General features: G+C 38.2%; 1 protein-coding gene across 4 annotated transcripts in view; it reads right to left on the reverse strand.

Moving 5' to 3' along the window:
* Positions 1-21,613, reverse strand: part of LOC127507854 (uncharacterized) — a 137,723-nt gene that overhangs the window by 40,686 nt on the left and 75,424 nt on the right. For all 4 annotated transcript variants that reach the window (XR_007928503.1, XM_051885295.1, XM_051885296.1 and 1 more), the window contains exon 6: positions 8,216-8,338. Coding sequence is in view for 3 of the 4 variants with exons in the window: in XM_051885295.1 (XP_051741255.1) it covers positions 8,216-8,338 (123 nt within the window). In the remaining variant the exon portion in view is untranslated. The remainder of the gene's footprint in view (positions 1-8,215; positions 8,339-21,613) is intronic.

Genomic DNA, 21,613 nt, shown 5'->3' on the forward strand with positions numbered 1-21,613 from the left:
AACACTAAACTCTATTGAAATCAAGTCAAGTCTCCTGCATGTGCATTTTGACTTAAAGGAACACTCCACTTTTTCTGAAAATAGGCTTATTTTCCAGCTCCCCTAGAGTTAAACAGTTGAGTTTTACCGTTTTCGAATCCATTCAGCCGATCTCTGGGTCTGGCGGTACCACTTTTAGCATAGCTTAACATAGTTCATTGAATCTGATTAGACCGTTAGCATTTCGTTAAAAAAATGACCAAAGAGTTTCAATATTTTTCCTATTTAAAACTTGACTCTTCTGTAGTTACATCGTGTACTAAGACTGAAGGAAAATTAAAAGTTGCGATTTTCAAGGCCGATGTGACTAGGAACTATACTGTCATTCCGGCGTAATGATCAAGGAACTTTGCTGCCGTACCGAGAGAGTATAGTTGAGAGTATATGAGAGTATAGTTCCTAGTCATATCAGATTCAATGAACTATGCTAAGCTATGCTAAAAGTGGTACCGGAGATCGGCTGAATGGATTCGAAAACGGTAAAACTTAACTGTTTAACTCTAGGGGAGTTGGAAAATGAGCCTATTTTCAAAAAAAGTGGAGTGTTCCTTTAAGAGCACTGTTTTTATGACACAAAGTTTCTCCCTGTATAGAGCTTCCATTTCAGGGAAGATGCTGCCCTAGAAAGTGCCTGTATAGTAAACAGCCAGGCAGCTCAGTTTGGTCTTTTCCATCTTACATGCAGATGAGAACAAGTCCCGTCGCTCTCATAAATCATGAGCTGAGAATTAAGAAAGAAAGTGAACATTTCTGACTTTTTAAGATATATTTTACATTATGCACCCTCTCATCTTACAAAACTGTTAAAATCCAACCACATTTACACTGCAACACTGTGAAATTGTTTTGTAAACACACAAAAGGCCAATAAAAAGATGTAAAGAGCCTTCCTTATCCAAAAACTTAAGCATGAGTTTAATCCTTTTATACCACAGTAGCTCAATCCTCCATTTCTATTGGCTGAGAGCTGCGGAGAGGTTCATGTAGGCCCTGAGGCGGCTGGAGCGCTGCCTGTTTGTTAAACTAATAATTGCCGTGTCATTACACTATAATTACACACAATGATCATTCGGCTGCCTGTGCGTATAGAGAGAGTTGCATACCAGACACACAAATTAGCATGAATTAAATACCTCATCATTGCAATTATTAATGTTGAACAAGAGTGCTCCACTCCTGCATGAAGATGCCTGAAGGTGTAAACCACCATGACCATGTTTTCATATATTAACACTGGCTTCTTCTCATTATTAGATTGTGCGCTCTTGAAAACGTGGGCAAACCCTTTTAATGTAACTTGAATTAATAAAGATCAATGAAAAGCAGTGATGTATTCACAAAGCGTTACTGTTTGTCAGTGCTGTAAGAATTAATTCAATTGTGTTTGTTTGAAATATAAGAAAGTCTAAGAAAAATAAATAAATAATATGTGCATGGTTGTTGAGCATTTCAAATAACGCTACAATAATGTGTTTTGAAATTGTGGAAAATTGAGAGGGAATGGGATTTCTTAGCAAGGGGATCATCATATTTGGGGGTCCTTGGCATTTAAAAGTTTGACCCTGTGTTAGGGTATTGCGGGTGGTCTCTATGCGGTTACTAAATGGTTTTGAGCATGTTGCTATGTGGTTTCTAGGGTAATCTGTGCAGTTGGCCTAAGTCAAAGCCCACCCAAAAGTCTCTGTGATATTCTGGTCCCTAGATATAACTCAGGTCACTCCTTCACTATGGGAATGCTTGCCTTAGCAAACACCGCTAATAAACTTGATATAACCAAAAACGACTCTCAGAGAGCATACTTACCCCCTTGAAATCCAGTGAGGTCATTGAAGTGATTGAAGACAACATGGATCAAACATTGTTCTGATGCTAATGAAGTACTGTACAATGGGGTCTAAGGGAGTTTCCTTTACATTCTACTCAAGAGAGCTAATGAGATCTAATGAAAGAGCTACTCTAAAGAGAACAGCTACTCAGCTAATCCATTCTACCTTCATCAACACATCACAAGGCTAAAGTTGAGCAGCCCAAGAGGAGAGGAGCATTGTTGTGAAGCTCAGGCTAGGGGAAGGACCAAATCTAGGTACATAGATTAGCATCCACAGAGGGGATTACGGACACCTACTCCCATTTCAAAGCCTCGCCTGTTTTGAAGTTTTGGGGGTGGTTGGCTCTAAGCTGAGAAATTGTGAGTCTAAAGGCTAAACTCTCATTTGATTCCTCTGGGATCTCCTCAGCTTAATCCCCAGATCCTGGTCTCATCTTCCCTTGTTATTCGATCGCCCTAAGATCAGTGTCCAACCTGGCTACGGACACCCCTTTCTCGTTTCTACCCCCCTTTCATTAACTTCTCTTAAGAAGATTAGCAAGCCCTTGGATGTTATTGTTTGCAAATCTGATTTCCCTGGTGTCATATTCTAGTAAACAGCATTGCGATGGATGCAACTGACCAGTGGGCATCTCTGCTCATACATACCATTCACATATCATTCATCCAAATTCCCCCCAAAGAAGAAGATATCAAATTCCACATAGGGATCAATGACTCTGTGAATCATTTTTTGAACCGGTTTATTTTCAATACAGTTGCATGACAATTCGTAACTATTATATGTTTTGGCAAATTCCTATGAATTCATGCAATGTCATTTGTACGTTTTCGTACAACTCCATTCAGGGTTAGGTTCAGGGCTGCTTCATGTTTATATTTCTTTTATCACAAATCGTATGTTTTCACATTGTACGAATTCATACTAAATTGCAACTATGTAAAATACTAACATTTTTTTGAGAGATCAGGGGTGTGTATCCTGAAAGCATTCTTAGCCAACTATGGTCGCAATTTCCGTTGTTATCAGCATAGTTCAACGAGTCAGTGTTTCCCGAAACCACAGTTCCAACGAACATTTGGAAAAAGCATTGCAAAGTTGTGTGGTTGGAACAAGTGTTGGGGAAAGTTACTTTTAAAAGTAATGCATTACAATATCGCGTTACTCCCTTAAAAGTAACTAATTGCATTACTTAGTTACTTTTTATGAAAAGTAATGTTACCTTACTTTTGTGTTACTTTTTCTCACCTGGGCTGGGTTTGCTTGTTTGTTTTTTAATAACAACAAAAAAAAGTTCTATTTTTGGCAAATGTAAAGGCCCTTTTACACCAAAAGTGAAATGAATAAGCCTCAGGCTGAAGGAAATGCGAATTTACTTCTGTACAGTAGAGGGCGCAGCTCAAATAAACCTTTCAGCTGTGCTGCCATTCTGGATTGAAGAAGAATAGGATACAGCAGAAGGAAGTTCAAACTTCCTCTAAATCTAATCTAAAGTCATTTTTGCTTATTAGTATGGTTGAATTAGATCACTGAAGCTCAACAGCAAATAAAGTGAGATTAAATACATAAAGTATATTTGTGTACTTGTATCTAATATATCTAATTATTACAGGTTTGCACAAAATTCTGAGATTGCATTTCACTGTTCAGTAATTTTGAGGAATACTGAATGTTTTCGTGCAAGTCAGATGAGTAAATGCCTGTTCATATTTAGTCTAGAACTACAATAGCCATCATGTTCACACAGTGCACACAACACTTCTGCACTTACTCACGATTTCTCTTAACATGGGGACAAGAGAGCTGTCAGTCAATAAATGTGAAAAAGTAACTTTCATTACTTATTTGAAAAAGTAACTTAGATATTTTGTTGTAAATTCAAAAAGTAATGAGTTACTTTACTAGTTACTTGAAAATGTAATCTAAATATGTAACTCAAGTTACTTGTAATGCGTTACCCCAAAGACTGGTTGGAACGACAGCTCTCGACTTGTGGTTAGAAGCATAATTTCTTGTTTGCATGACATGTGGACTTAAAATTTGTGTTCTGAAGATGAAGGTCTTACGGGTGTGGAACGACATGAGGGTGACAGAATTTTCATTTTTGGGTGAACTAACCCTTTAATAAATCCTTATCTTGAGTAAAATAAGCAAGCTGACATTCAGTACGATCTATATCTTCTATTTCTATTCTATTTCTATTTTAGGCTTTAAGCGTTCACCTGGCTATAAAACTGCATTCCCAATACTATTTAGCCACATTACCCCACTACTTTTTACTGGAAGAGCTACTCTGTTTCGAAAACAATTACTGAAATTTGTAGTTAAGTTGGAAATTTTGCTATTTTTATATCAGCCTCACATAACAATTGATGATCTTCCTGAACACTTGAGCATAATTATGGACAACAGATGGATAGAGTAAAACTAAAAATGAAATGTAAAGAGGGATAAGCAGATGAATGGGTTTGCATGACTTCTTTCTAGTGGCGTGAAGTAGAAGCGAAGGGGACGGGGATGAAGGGGTATGGGTAGAGTCATGTACTTACAGTGACAAAGTCCTGCAGATGTGAAAAGAAGTAGGAAAATAATGTAATGAGATTGCAGACATTGCGGGTGCATTAAATCAAACATGGTCAAAGGATGTACTGCACAAAGTCACACATTGCAATGGATTCAATGGAGCGGCATTTCCTGATTCACGAGGGACTCAAGGTAACCGTTTGATTGGGAACGAGGAGGCACTAATTAATTTGAAAAGCTGTTATCTTGCTCTGTATCTGCGTCTATGAGAGGGGTTTGAACCATTTGGCTATGATGCTTCAAACACAAAGAGCTTCATTTCCCCTAGAGACGCCAATGCCAAGTTCAGCCCACAAACCCTTTTCAATTCTGCCAAGCAATTCTAGCCGTGCCATTAATTCCACAAAGCCAAATGTAATTGATTGATAAGGGCCTGAGATTAACCTTTCCTATGAGTTTTTGTCTCTCAATCGTGATGGCCACATAAGATGCTGTCTATCCCATCAACACTATCGCTTTTATCTGATCCTAGTTAAGAGCATTGGCCATTACTGTTGACCTGGGGGGACTGGATGAGCAAAAAGGTCCACTGAAAATGTCCATCTTTGACTGCCACATCTGAAGTCCGATCTGATGAGAATGTCCCATCTTATCTTTAAAGACAATGAAGATGCATTTGAACCGGTTCCTTGTTTGAAAAATGTATTGTTGGGTACAGAAGAAAACCTTGCGTGCTCTTTGGAAATGTCCTGTTGTTGTCGAAGTTAGCATCACTTACACAAAAGAACATTTTGCTGTTATCAGCGCTAGCATGCTCCTGGACACATGATTTAAAGTGTCCTCTCAGGTGGGAGCAGGTCCACAAACTTGCACTAAACTGAAACAGAATCCCACTGGACCACATCCAACCTAACTAAGAGATATGGTAGATGCAACTAAAGATTGTGAAATCCGTTTGACTTTGAAAACCTGTGGAAAGAACAATAAACAATGTTTGAATTTTTGCTGATATCTTGAGAAAAACGTAAATGGTAACTATGTTTTAAAAAACAATTTTAAACAGCTTTTATTAAAAGGAACATTTGCAGAAAACAACACCTTTTGTGGGTTGTGATTTACTACGGATATAAGTAACATGCTACTGAACTAGAATTAATAGATTTAACTCTGTTTAGTGGGTAATGTGAAATGTGCTTTTCATTTTATTGTCAATTATATTTTATTTTTAAATGATTTATTACAGGCACACCAAACCTGAGTGATACTAACAGAATTTACTCTATTCAAATCGAATCTATTCAAATTATAAGTATATAATTGCTAAAATTTTTGTAACAGAGTTGAAATGAAACAGTTCTTTTGAGTTAGACTTAGGGTTAAGAAAGTTAGACTTCTGCGTTCACACCAGACGCAAATGAAGCGTTAAGCGCAAGTGATTTACATGTTAAGTCAATGCAAAGACGCGATAGACATCCTGCGGCACGAATTAAGCGTTTCAGGCGTTTGATGCGCGTAACACGTCCTGATTCGTGTGAATCGTGCGAGTTGAAAAATCTGAACTTTGGCGAATATTCGTGCTGCGTTAACCAAACAGGAGCTTGCTCTAGTAGTGACGTGATTACAACGTAGCGAGCGGAGGCAGAAATCCGAAACAACAATCGAGGACAAAACCATTGTCACTGTATGTGGATACCCGGAGCTGTATGATACATCTTCGTACTTTTACAGAAACAGGAATAAAAAGGATCTTGCTTGGAAGAAAGTGAGTGAGGAGGTCGGACAATCTGGTAAGTTGTAAAAAATGCTCTTTACTCAATTTGAGCTATATACAGTATATACATATTGAGACTACAAGCTAGCTAAAGCCGGCAAATTGAGCTTATTCGCCGTATTTTACAACTACTTTCCCCTCCCATGACGCGAATTCGCGTCTGTTGTGAAATGAACTCAAAATGTTCAAGCGTCCAACTACGCGCAAGTCGCGTCTGGTGTGGACGCCCCATTAGAAGTTAGTCTTTTTTTTTTTTTTGACACAAATGGCACCGTTTTTTGAGAATGACCCATTAATATCTGGCATCCAGTAAATTTAGAGTAAAACAAGTTGCTATTAGCAGTAGCAGTAGCTGCAGTAGCTACAGAGTTGTGAGTTTTACCATAATTTTGTTCTTTCTAAGACACTTATTGTATTTTATTTTCAAGAAAAAGCAGTGTTTCTCTTTGTCCTTGCATGATTAGCTCCATTATGTGGTGCATTTATAACCTTAGAAATAATTATTTGAGATTTAGCATATTTACCTTTTAAGCATATTTAGTTTATTTAAATGAGTCGCATATTTATTTTTTTAACCTCATGTACAGTTTTTCATTATCAGTGCTGGGGTAATGCATTACAGATAACAGATTGAGTTATGTAATCAGATTACTTTTTTCAAGCAACTAGTAAAGTAATGCATTGCTTTTAAATATCTGAGTTACTTTTTCAAATAAAAAACGCAAGTTACTTTTTTTCCCCATGTATTGACTTGTTTGAGCTGCGCCCTCTACTGTACAGGAGTGAATCTGCATTTCCTTCAGCCTGAGGCTTATTCATTTCACTTTTGGTGTGAAAGGGCCTTTACATTTGCCAAAAATATAAGTTTTATTATTGTTATTAAAAAAACAAACAAGCAAGCCCATCCCAGGTAAGAAAAAGTAACGCAAAAGTAACGTAACGCATTACGGCGCTAATTAAATATTTTTGCACTGATCTTCAACCCTGAACATTTTAAGAATAATGGGGTTGACACAAAATGTATTTTGAACTTAATTATATTAATAATTATATATATTTTATTTTCAATTGTGTGATTTATGCAAACTGAGTAATACTACCAGAATTTATTTAATTCTCTATTCAAGTAAATAAATGCTAAACTTATTCTAACAGAGTTGAAATAACACAGCTCTTTAGAGTTAGACTCAGGGTTAGTAACAATACATTTCTTTTTTTTTTTAGTTCTTAAAAGTTCAAGAGTAACTGTTTCAAAGTAATTAATTTTTCCCTATAAAAGTAAAATAAGAATCTATTAGCATTAGCAGTAGCTTCAGAGGTGGTAAGTGTTCTTGTCAGTTGCTCTACAGTAACTCTGTAAGCATCCAGCAGCGCCAGCCGTTCCCTGTCATCCTCTCCACCGCGTAAATTCACTAAACTTCATGGAAATTTAATAAGAGCTGCTGCTTTGGGCCTCCCTCCCGTAGAGCCGCGACCCGCTGCTGCTGCCAGGCACATATGTGATGATTTACAACCAGACACAAGTCTACCACCTTCCTCTTCTCCGTTTTCTGTGTCCAGCCATCTCCCTTGTTTCGGAAGTGTGTGTAAGTAGCAGAATACACAGCCTTGGGGCCAAAGGCTTCTGAAGTTAAGCCAATACAGGCTGCGCTTGCATCCAGGGGACAAACAATATCTGGAAGTCGTCAGTGTGTTTTATTTTCTTTTCTCTTCACCTTTAAAGATGACCTGCTCTGTTCCCCTAACACTATCAGGCAGCAAAACGCTCCTGGTCAAACAACAATCCGTTCCTGTCTGAGTCTTTTCATCCTGCTCTAAATCTTCAAAAGAGACACTCTCTGATTCTGTGCAGTAACGTAATCCTCATCCTAATTAGCTTGACCCTTACAATAGAGGAAACACAACCGCTGCAACCCTCCAGTTGCTACACAAATTACTGGTAATCAGGAAATGGTAGTACTGGCACCATACACAGAACATTAAATCATGATTTTTAGTTACATTATGGAAACATTCGCATTTTTACAAGTGAAACGCAATGGTGAATTCTCACCTTTTTGGAGACGAGCGTGGGTTCCTGTTGCAGAAGCAGGTACAGGGTCGTAGCGTTTCCCAGCGCCGCACACCGCAGCCACTCCCTCTCAATGGGGTCCATCTGTACCCGATTAAACAGTGACTACAAACAAGACATGGAAACAAGACATAAACACTGAGATGAGAAGAGGAGTTCACCTGTAGAACGTGATGAAATTTGTATAATAGTATAATAAACTAAAAAACACACGATACATGCAGTTCACTTCTTGTTTTTAACAACTGTTAAACATAAAAATAGACTGTTCACACTTACATCATGGGTAAGTCTGAAATGTTGTTCTACTCATATTATTACCATTCAATGCATTCTACACTGTTAGAAAAAAAAAAAAGGTTCAAAAAAGTTCTATATTCTATTTTAAAGAACGCTTTTATGCCAAAAAGGTTCTATATAAGGAGAAATGTCTTAAATGTTTGCATAATACTTTCATGTATAATGGGTTTCAGTTTGTTTCTGAAGTTTATGAGCTGTTCAATTCATGAAATTTTATTAAAATTTAAAATTAATTAATTAAAACTAAATCCATAAAAAGACCCAATGAAAGACTGCATCGCAAACTTGTGTGGTTGGAGCGACAGCTCTCGAGCTGTGGTTAGAAGCATAGTTTCTTGTTTTTATGACATGTGGACTTAATAAATAATTATCTTTAGCAAAATAAGCTGATATTAAGTAGGCTACAATGTATATCTTTTATTTCGAATATATACAAATGTCATTTACATACAAAACCGATTCCAAAAAAGTTGGGACACTGTACAAATTGTGAATAAAAAAGGAATGCAATAATTTACAAATCTCATAAACTTATATTTTATTCACAATAGAATATAGATAACATATCAAATGTTGAAAGTGAGACATTTTGAAATGTCATGCCAAATATTGGCTCATTTTAGATTTCATGAGAGCTACACATTCCAAAAAAGTTGGGACAGGTAGCAATAAGAGGCCGGAAAAGTTAAATGTACATATAAGGAACAGCTGGAGGACCAATTTCTCCAACTTATTAGGTCAATTGGCAACATGATTGGGTATAAAAAGAGCCTCTCAGAGTGGCAGTGTCTCTCAGAAGTCAAGATGGGCAGAGGATCACCAATTCCCCCAATGCTGTGGCGAAAAATAGTGGAGCAATATCAGAAAGGAGTTTCTCAGAGAAAAACTGCAAAGAGTTTAAAGTAATCATCATCTACAGTGCATAATATCATCCAAAGATTCAGAGAATCTGGAACAATCTCTGTGCGTAAGGGTCAAGGCCGGAAAACCATAATGGATGCCCGTGATCTTCGGGCCCTTAGACGGCACTGCATCACATACAGGAATGCTACTGTGATGGAAATCACAACATGGGCTCAGGAATACTTCCAGAAAACGGTGTCGGTGAACACAATCCACCGTGCCATTCGCCGTTGCTGACCCTATAGGTCAAAAAAGAAGCCATATCTAAATAAGATCCAGAAGCGCAGGCATTTTCTCTGGGCCAAGGCTCATTTAAAATGGACTGTGGCAAAGTGGAAAACTGTTCTATGGTCAGACGAATCAAAATTTGAAGTTCTTTTTGGAAAACTGGGACGCCATGTCATCCGGACTAAAGAGGACAAGGACAACCCAAGTTGTTATCAGCGCTCAGTTCAGAATCCTGCATCTCTGATGGTATGGGGTTGCATGAGTGCGTCTGGCATGGGCAGCTTACACATCTGGAAAGGCACCATCAGTGCTGAAAGGTATATCCAAGTTCTAGAACAACATATGCTCCCATCCAGCAACTAGAAGCCTGTATTAGACAAGAATGGGACAACATTCCTATTCCTAAACTTGAGCAACTTGTCTCCTCAGTCCCCAGACGTTTGCAGACTGTTATAAAAAGAAGAGGGGATGCCACACAGTGGTAAACATGGCCTTGTCCCAACTTTTTTGAGATGTGTTGATGCCATGAAATTTAAAATCAACTTATTTTTCCCTTAAAATGATACATTTTCTCAGTTTAAACATTTGATATGTCATCTATGTTGTATTCTGAATAAAATATTGAAATTTGAAACTTACACATCATTGCATTCCTTTTTTATTCACAATTTGTACAGTGTCCCAACTTTTTTGGAATTGTGTTTGTATTTTAGTTTGTCAAGAGATTTTAAGCACTGTTTTTGAAGAGTGCGCATGTGTGTACGTGCTCTGGTACGTAAGAACAAGCCTATGATTGAATCTGGAAATAAAACAAAATAACTGAGAAAAATGAGAATTAGTCCTCAGATACCATGTCCGTAATTTATAGCAAAAAAAATCTAGCATTAATTCGATCTCAAATGGATTCATTTAAAGAAGTTAAATCATTCCCCATCATTCCCCAACGTGGTTGAACGACAGGTTTGCGAAAATACAGTTTCAGGAAACAGTCGTGACTAGCTAGTTGATTTGCTCAACGATGCTTCATACTATGGTAGTTAAGCAGGGAGTTACATCGTTGTACAGGAAACACACCCCAGAACTATCCTAGCTAACCATGTGCTGATTAGCATCTTTGAGCTAGGCTCAAAAGTATCTAAAATTGTCACTACTGAAACAGTCATGACCGAAACATGTGGAGAAATTTCGGTTGTGACATCATTGTTTTTTGAGTGTTGTTCGATAAAATTTAGTTTTTTCCTGTGTACAACTGTTCAGAACTGTACTAGCTAACAATGTTCTGATTAGCATCTTTGAGCTAAGCTCAGAGTATCTAAAATCGTCACTACCGAAACAGTCATGACCGAAATGTCATCATTGTTTTGGTAGTGACAAAAGACAACACATAATCATTTATTTGGGGGAAATAAATAAAATTTTAGTACAGTTATGCAAATCATTAGTATTTTAATATGTTTTAGTAGTGTTTTAGTATGTGAGTTAAAATTCTGTAATGTGATGTGGTCACAACATGTTCTCCAACCAATACGCCTATATAGGTCATTTGTCACTTCCCTGAAATACGACCCATAGGAGCGTTTACTAAAGTTGCACCCCTATCGACAACAGGACACTTTCATTTTAATTCTTGAAATACGACCCATAGGAGCGTTTGCTAAAGTTGTGCCCCTATCGACAACAGGACACTTTCATTTTAATGCATTGTTCCCTTTTATCTGCGTCATATTTTGGGTTTTGCGTAGCTCAATTGGCAGAGCATCGCAATATATAACAATATGCAATCATGCGATCGTGGGTTCGATCCCAGGGAACGCATGTGCTCATAAAGTGTATATGCACTATAAATCACTAAGGGTAGGTTTAGGGATGGGGTAGGTGTAGTTGTTAATAAAAAAATTAGTTTTGCTCAATGGAAATAGGACAAATGGTGTAAAAAGTCCACACATTGCATTAAAATGAACACGCATTTTGATTGGTAATGACAGTCATACATCATTTCATGACGTAACATGACACTGTCATTATTTTTTACGCCAGCTAGAGGGCGCATGACTTTAAAACGTAAATATAGGTCATAATAAGGTGCTTGAAAAACGACCTATAGGGTCATTTTTTTTGGAGGACAGTCTGTGTGGTCACATATTACTGTCACTGCCGAAAATGTGCAGTCACGACCGAAACATGGGATATTTTGTCAAAAATAAAGTATATTAAATTATCAACTAAGATGTTATGATAGTGTTTGGTTCAAAGTATATTCAAACTAATGAATCCTTAACTTTGAAATCTGTATGATAAGCGTTATGCCTTCTACAAATAAAGATTTATTGTTGAAATTGTAATTATTATTGATTTACCTGTGAAAACTTTTTTTAAAAAAATAGCAAAAAATATATTTACAATATATTTACAATGTAACCCTTCTTATTAAATTATTTATTATCGTGTTTCGGTAGTGATAAATTTGGGGAGAGGAAAAATATTCAGAAACTTTCTGAAAATACAACATGACAATTAACTGCACAAAGTGTACCTTGGATATTATACAATTTGCATACATACAAAATTTGTGGAAAAAGAAATTTTTACAACTCTGACTTTGAATCAATTCTGTAGAATGGCCCATACAGAACCCTTTCTTCTAAGAATGTATTTTAGCAGTTTTGCTGGGATTTTAATACATTTCTCAGACTCTTTGTACTATAAAATGGCATACAAATGGGATGAATTGGGAAGTTCCTAAATATATCTTTAAAAAAAAAAAAACAGTAGCATATCGTACATACTCTGCAATATGCAATAAGCAGTACACTAGTGTTCCATTCCTGCACTATGAAAGTCAGTTATAATACTGCCTTCAGCTCCTTCTAGTTTTGACCTCTCTTCATTTCTAATCTCAGGTCGGTTCCAGGCAGCCTCCCTCTAAACAGAACCAGACAGAGTTTCTTGTCACACTGATCAATGACCTGTGACCATGTCTGGGGCCCTGCTGACGCCCGTGGCCAGCACAAGGGCCCCGTTGTTCAATCTGACGGAACGCGTCAGGGATCCAATACCCAGATAACAGGATCCGAGGGAAGACCGTGGATCTCAACACTACTAATCCTCCTGTTTAGCACCTGTTTATGATATGACAAATTGAAACCCCCACCGTGAAGGTCCTGACATTATTGCATTTCTGTTCAAAACATTAATTCAACATGGCAACTGAGGGGCTGCCGATTAAAGCGAGGGGCAGAGCATGGATATTGACATATGTATGTGATAAAAGCTAAAGGATGGAACATAAATCCAAACCCTAAAAAAAAACCAAAACACGGGGTGATATTACAAACAAACAAAACTAGCAGAGGAAAAGGAGGATTTTGGCAGAGGCCAGAATCCTGCGGCCTTGCCCCACTGTGACCTCTGACCCCGTGTTAAAGGCAGAGCGTGCAGAAAGACGGAGGAAAGCGTCTGCAGATCAAAAGGAGCTGACAGATGAAGGCGAGGGGTCTGCGTGACCTTGACTCTTAAACTTCAGCTGCGTCTCCAGACGAGAAAACATTGACGTGAGCTCCATTCATCTGTTTGCTAGCAACACCCAATGCCAGATAACATAAGCTGCTAATTAAAGACAGCTCATTAGAAAGCAACCAGATACGCCACAATCTAAAGTGTGACATCAAAATGTTGTGCAGCAATGCTTTAGGGCATCAAACGATCGATTACCATTCTCAAAAAGTTATGACTTACTTATTTGAGCATGATGTAATAACTGCTGGAAACTCAAGCGAGAAGAACAAAGAAGGTCCCTGCAAATACGTCACAAGCACCCTCAGATCCACATCCCATGATGCCTTGTGCTGAGGAAATTCCTGCTGTGAGAGGGCAGACCCCAATAACAAGATCTATAAAAATAACCGTGACATCCTGTTGCTATGGTCAACAAACAGCAAGATGATTGATGAAGACAAACTGCTGCAGTGATGGACATTGCGAGATATCTCTTCAAGACTGTCTGTCTTACCTCAGCCCTCGCGGACACATGAAAGGATCTGGAGTCTCGCTCTCAGACAGATCAGATGTCAGAGCTCCGTTTTCCCGCTCCAGGTGTTTATTTAGTTGTTTTCTTCAACAACTTGTTCAGGTTTACATGCCTCTCTAAGAGCCATTATTATTGGAAAACCATGTGAACACCTTTAAACAGCCATTAAACACAAAAATATACCATTAATGTGTTTAGAATATGCCTATCCAATCTACAATATGAAGAGGGGAATTCACTAACAATTTCGGCCACTGATAGCACTTGCAGTTTATTTTTCAGATTTTAGTTAATCGTTTATTATTAACAAAGATTTAAAAGATTTCCCTCCACATTATGCATCCACCTTGTTACCACCACATTTTTAAGCAATTTAAAGTAATAAACTATTCCATAAAAAATGTTTTTATTCTTTTAAGAAGTGAATTCATATACAAGAAAAAGTCTGTTTTTGATTATTTTAATTTAAACACTTACCCCAGGTTTCATAGACGAGGCTTAAAGGATTAGTCCACTTTCAAATAAAAAAATTCCTGATAATTTACTCACCCCCATGTCATCCAAGATGTCCATGTCCTTCTTTCTTCAGTCGGAAAGAAATTAAGGTTTTTGATGAAAACATTCCAGGATTATTCTCCTTATAGTGGACTTCAATTGGCCCCAAATGGTTAAAGGTCAAAATTACAGTTTCAGTGCAGCTTCAAAGGGCTTTAAACGATACCAGACGAGGAATAAGGGTCTTATATAGCGAAACGATCAGTCATTTTCTAAAAAAAAATAAAAATATATATACGTTTTAACCATAGACGGCCGTCTTTAACTAGCTCTCTTCTTCTTCTTCTCTATTAGAATTCCGGCAGTGTAGACGCTGCTAAGTGTATTACTGCCCTCCGCAGGTCAAAGTTTGAACTAATTGTTATATACTTGCACTAGCATATTGTATATGACAATTTAGTTCAAACTTTGACCGTTTGGGGCCAATTGAAGTCCACTATAAGGAGAATAATCCTGGAATGTTTTCATCAAAAACCTTAATTTCTTTTCGACTGAAGAAAGGACGACATGGACATCTTGGATGACATGGGGGTGAGTAAATTATCAGGACATTTTTATTAGAAAGTGGACTAATCCTTTAAGCTAGTCCTGCACTAAAATGAGCTGTTTTAACTGAAAGCAACTTGCACTGATATATCTTAAGATATGTCAGTGTCATTGTTTTATCTCAAGATGCATACCAGTAATGTAATTTTTTTCTAAGGCATATTTATAAAACCTATTTAAATGTCCTAATTGAACTAAGACCTACTGCTGGCTTAATCTAAGCCCTGTGTGTGCAACCAGGCCTTAATGTTTTGTTATATTTGTCAATAGGGAACGATCTTGAAACATCAACCCTGTTACTATGATTTTGTATAGTAAACGTTTGATAATTGAAAATTAGATAATTCTGGAAATATCATTATAAACTTATCTTGCTAATAAGCACCTTAGTCTGTGATTTTTGGTGTAAACTGTAACCGAGTCAACCCTGTTACTATCAACCCTGTTACCTTTCTGAAGACATAATTGTACCCTATCAAATGTTAAAATGAAAGAGTTAAAGAGTTGCATTCTCATGCTAAACATGGCCAAAGTTTCAAAACACGAGTTGGACATATGACGGAGTATTTAAATATGATAAAACTAAAGACTTTTCGGAGATATGAAGGATGTATTGTTACTCTAGATGTACTCAAGATTAACATGAGATTGGCAGAAACTGTGTGTGATACCCCCCCCCTTAAATAATTTAACTTGAGATGGCATACAGTGCCATTTATTGACACTTTGTTAAATATTTACACCTGTAAATGTAATTGGCCTACAATTTTATCCAAAGCAACTTACACTGCATTCAAGGTATACATTTTATCAGTTCTTGCTTTCCCTGAGAATTAGGGCTGCACGATAATGCTTAAACTGATAATCATGATTATTTTGCTCAAAATTATAATCACGATTATTCTATCAAAAAGGGTAATGTAGTTATGGCCATTTTTTTGCACATTCTTTACCAACCTACACCTCACACAAAAGTCCTATAGGTGGCACACCGACTTCATTTAACCAACTATGATAACTTCGTTAGATGGGAAATCAATACAAAACACATGGTTTTGGTGAACACTTTGTAATCTGTATTCACATTAGATTTTTAAAGCAACACAATTTGTTTGCAAATGAGACAAACCACAGATTCAGATTGCCCTGCAAATTTGTAAAGCAAAATTTGTATAATATATATATATATATAAGCCCCTGGCTGGGGATCATTTTGAACTGATTAACATTATGAAAACTGGTAAAACCTTTAGGAACTTCAAAAGATAAAACAGCGAAACTCCTAATATTATTTCCAATAATTCCAAACTATGTTCATTTTCCCGATTGAATCGTCACATAGGTTGCAAAAGTGCATTCTGCAAACAGTAAGGCAGAGATCCGTGTTGCATTTGTTGGAATTCATCGCTGAAGGTTTGATCATGGCAGATTTAGTCACACAAATAGTACAAGTGGCTTGTGAAGAAACAAAGACTGGCTTTATGACACTTTCACTGAAGCAGAATTTTGCTGTGGAGATCGCTAAACTACAGCGCACATGTTTGTTTTCAGATCATCAGCGCTTCTTCCGCATTTAGAGGGAGCGCGCGCACAGAGTTGCCAGATTGCACAGATTAAGTAAAACACCGGGAAGACAGTATATCTTTTTAAAGGGTTAGTTCACCCACCTTCGTTAATCTTCGGAACGCAAATCGAGATATTTTTGTTTAAATCCGATGGCTCCGTGAGGCCTACATAGGGAGCAATGACATTTCCTCTCTCAAGATCCATAAAGGTACTAAAAACATATTTAAATCAGTCCATGTGAGTACAGTGGTTCAATATTAATATTATAAAGCGACGAGAATATTTTTGGTGCGCCAAAAAAAAACAAAATAACGAATTATTTAGTGATGGCCGATTTCAAAACTGCTTCAGGAAGATTCGGAGAGTAATGAATCAGCACGACGAATCCGCAGTTCGGAGCACCAAAGTCACGTGATTTCAGCAGTTTGGCGGTTTGACACGCGATCCGAATCATGATTCGACACGCTGATTCATTACGCTCTGAATCTTCATGAAGCAGTGTTTTGAAATCGGCCATCACTAAATAAGTCGTTATTTTTGGGGTTTTTTTGGCGCACCAAAAATATTCTCGTCGCTTTATAATATTAATATTGAACCACTGTACTCACATGAACTGATTTAAATATGTTTTTAGTACCTTTATGGATCTTGAGAGAGGAAATGTCATTGCTCCCTATGCAGGCCTCACGGAGCCATCGGATTTAAACAAAAATATCTTAATTTGTGTCGTCTGACCCCGACGGATTGAACAGAAGAAGTGAACCGGAGAAAATTTCTAAGTCAAAGAAGGCGGAGCCTCAGCGCCACACTTACCTATTAAGTCATTGCCACTGAACAAAGGTCAAAGGTGTTTAACAGCCGGAGCGAACTTTTCTGGAATGTTTGCTTTGGCAAGCTGTTTTGAACTCTCGAAACAAATGCGAAACAAACTTCATTTTGGCCTGATTTTGTTCGAAATGATGTCACACCAGTTCGTTCTTTGATTTTGTTTGAAGCATATCAGGGCCTTAACAACCGTAAATTTTCAAAGCATCATTTTTCACTAATATATATATATTATATAACAACTTTAACTGGTAACATACACCAGCAGAAAACTTCAATCTCTTAAATACTGTTTTTTTTTCCCCCCTCAGAGTAACGGTCATTAATGGGGTCAACAAAACCCTAAATTATTTAACACGCACATGTCTTGTGCACATGTTTACGATTTGACATCAAGACTAGATCAAAGGCCTCAAGCCATTTAACAAATTATGCATGTTCTGCCTTAAATGCAAATGATTTTGTTCACCTATATGTGGGTTGTTTAAAAAATGCAATATTTTCTGCTAACAATAACAATATGCTAAATCACGAGTGAGCTGGAGGTGAGTCAGGTCTTCTCTTGAACATGGGAAGTGCCGTGTTGGCACACCAAACCCAACGGCCTGGTGAACTCATCCCAGCGTGGTCTCACTGAAGGTGCCTGTTCAGACAGTGAATGCTAACATGGAAATGGCTGAGCTGGGACGCTCACTCTGTTAGCATTGACAGAATGAGACAGCTAGGTCAGTGTCCCGCTCGCTGGGAGAGCAGATACCATATCAGCAAGTTTTGTGCCCTTTGTGTGGACACCGGGGATGGAGGAGAAACATGCTGTAGCTTATGCTACATACACTAAGTTATGTGAGTCAGCTACTGATTCATAACCTTAGTATAGCTAAACTAGAAGGCTAGAAACTAGCTATTTTTTGCCAACATTTCCTTAATTCTTACATATTCAAAAAAGAAGCTTAGCGTGGGAGTAAGTGTACCACAAAAAAAAAAAAAAAAAACGTAAAACCACATTAAGAAATTGGTTCTCTGTGACGTATTTTGAAATGTCTTCAACAATCTGCTGCCTCAAACAGGGTGTACTTAGGGGGTTCTCTTCATGAACGAACTAGGTAAGGTTGAGGTCAGGACTTGAGCCCTGCTGAGAATTTATCACCCCAACATAAAATTAACAAGAGAAAGGAGCAGTAATTGGCAGGCCAGTTGGTACCCGGCCAATAAAGTTTACAGCAAAGTTAAAATGAAAGTTTACAAGAGACAAACTCCCCTCGTTTATTCTGAAATTAATGTCTCTGGTTGTTTATGGCTCTGTTGCCTTCTGACATTCATTTTGAAAGAAATGCTCCCAGCAGCAAGTTTATGGTGTAGTTTATTATGTGGTCTCAAAATTCATGGGCATAAATCGTAAATGCTCTGTATTTGATTTTCTGTATTGCCTGATGATGAAAGCCTGAAGACAGAGATTTGCCAGTTAACTCAAGCCCAAAGTATACTTCCGTTTTGATACAACTGCATATTGTGTGCATAATAAGTAATGCAGAGCCTTTCAAAGTCCATTTGATAGCTTGTGTGAACACAAGCAGTCGACTTTCTGCACTATTGAGACCAATAAAAATGTCTTTGCACCATTTTAAACTAAATTTGTGTGCATCTTTGAACCCCTCACAAAAGTGCTAGTCAATGCAGGCGTCTATTGTTGTTGAGTCTCCAGTAGTTTATTGTTGATATTGTTCTGTCTCTTTCGTTGTTTTTTTGACCGTGAAACAATGGCCCAGACAGTGTTGCCACCTTGTGGACCAACTAATTAGTGCAAAAAAAATTCAAAGCGTATGTGCGAGCTGAGCACACTGAGTACTCACGGTTAGAAAAATCAGGCTGTGCAAGTACAGTAAACATATAATGCTGATCATGAAATTTACATCACACGCACTGTACGCATTCCTTAGAACATGCGCGAACAGTAGAAGTATACTTTGGACTTTAAACAAATAGTTCACTAAAAATGAAAATTTAGTCATATTTTACTCACCTTCACGTCATTTCAAACCAACATGATCTAAAATAAATAAACAGTAAATTTGTTGAATTGAATGTTTTTTTTTTTCATTTACAATACAAGTAGCTAATATGATAATGTTATACAATTATGATATAATGATTCAATTTACAGCACTTTCATAAATTGAATAAAAACATAAAAAAGCAACAACAACAAAAAAGCATTCTGTATAAGTAGATTTAAAAAATCTTTTTGTAGAAAAGAACCATATTGGTCCAACCAAAGTGACTGGAAATCACCTGACATTTTAATTACGACTTCTACGATTATTGTACACACAATTATTGCATCAAACTAAAAATATAAAAATGGAAAGTTTGATGTTATAATGTGCACAAATGCATGAAGGAAAATTGATACCTATGCCAATAGCAAATGATGACTTTGGTCAGTTTCTATGGCCTCTGAAGATGTAAAATATAGCACATAGTCATATGGGCTACTTTTATTACATTTTTGGAGTTTGACATGCCCAGGCCAATGTAAGATTGAGTTTTATTTTCACACATTTTTTTGAACGTCTCCTTTTGCATTCTACGAAAGAAATCACAACATCACACTAAGGAAAGTCCATAAAAATAAAGCCTAATGTACTGTCTTAATATGAAAGAATATTCTGTGTTGATTCCCTTTCAAGGGAACTTGCACTGTTTCAGAAGTTGTGATGCTATGGAAACACCTCTGCGTGACTGCTTCTTGAAGCATGTGTGTAATCAGTCCAGTGGCATGGTGTGACTTCATTCCATAGCCTATGACACCCGGGCCAATCAATGTCAGCTTCTGTGACTTCAACAAGTGCTCTGTGTTCAGAATTTCCTATTTGGTGTTGTTACTCCCGTAGGAAGCATATATTTTTTTTTTAAAAATGAGTGAAATGGCAAGCAAGCAGTGTTTTAAGCTACATCAATGGTGGGGATAAACACAATTTATGTGTTGTTTGTTTGGGAGTGGAGCATGCATGGTCAGCTCACGAGGGGGCTGACTTTGCTCATTGTGGAGGGCACCCAGGCACGCGATCCCGCTTCTGCCGTGGCTTAGATCGTGGGGATCGCAGATGGACCTAGAGGAGAGGTTGGAGATGGGCTCTGCCTTTTCTCAGCCCTCACCCACTAGATCTTCTCTCAGGGGTCGGAAGCACGCTCAGCGGTTTCTTCCGCCCCCAAGTGAAGGCCTAGTGCTGCAGCTATCCATTTCTGCCACCTCACTCCCCTGCTTATGAGGAGGTTGTTACTTGTGGCGTGGCCAAATTGAATATCGACTGGCAGACTGAGAGGCAGGAGGCTTGTCAAAAAAGTCCATTTTCCATCCATGTCTTCAACACCCATGTTTTGAATTACTCATCGATTATGAGGTTGAAGAAACATGGATATGGGGTGATGCCTAAGGTGGAAGAAACGCTTGCGAGCAATCTCTCCCCTGAGTCGGCATCATCCCTAAAGGCCCAAACAACTTTGCAGAACAACTTTGGCCTTGGTGGGTAAAGCGTATCTGTAAGCAGGCTGATGCATGTCCATCTTGCAGATATACCAAGCTGACCTGCTTAGAGACTTGGATGAAGGTGAGGGCTGGGCCCGGACGCTATTAAAGAACTGTTCTGGACCACAGATTTGTCTCTGTGGAGAGGCATATTTGGTTAAATCTATCTGGGATGAAAGATAAATTGCTCAGCTTTCCTCTCCTGGACTCTTCTGAAACTCTGTCACCTCAGTCATTGAGAGGTTTCAGGAGGCAAAGAAGCAAGCTGTGGTGTTTCAGAGGTATCTCCCTCGCTGAGTTCGGGTCTCAGGGGCTGTTGGGCATAAGCAGTCCCAGCCGTCTATAAGCTCTTCGAATAGGGCACAGCAAAAACAGAGTGTCGCCTCCCAAGCCCCCTGCAAAAAGAACAGTGGTCGGGGCGGGACTCTCAACTGAAGCCTTCAAGGGGTAGGGCAGATCTGCTGAAATCATTATTTCCAAAAAGGCTTCGGTTGTTTCCTGCCGGTCACCCGCTTCAGGGCACCGAGCTGACTACTCAAAATACACCAGAGACCAGTCTAGAGAGGTATCCTTTAGTAGACCATCTGGCAGTGTAGAAACTTCTGCTAAATGTGTCTCAGTGGTTCCTGCAGACTATAGAAAGAGGCTACAGTATTGAGTTTGGTTCTCATCTGCCTAAGTTCAACAGGATCCTGCTCACAGTGGTAGGTCCCGTCCCAAACAGGCTCTGGTAATGGAACAAGAAGTCATAGCTCTTTTGAGGAAGGAGGCCACAGAATGTGAGAGAGAGTCCGGGTTCTACAGCTGGTAATTTATTGTTCTGAAAAAGAATGGGGGTTACATCCAGTTCTAGATCTGTGCCAGCTGAATTGCATGTTAAAAACACTCAATTGCAAGTTGTTAA

Source organism: Ctenopharyngodon idella, chromosome 24 (genome assembly GCF_019924925.1).
Source record: "Ctenopharyngodon idella isolate HZGC_01 chromosome 24, HZGC01, whole genome shotgun sequence".
Classification (NCBI taxonomy): domain Eukaryota; kingdom Metazoa; phylum Chordata; class Actinopteri; order Cypriniformes; family Xenocyprididae; genus Ctenopharyngodon; species Ctenopharyngodon idella.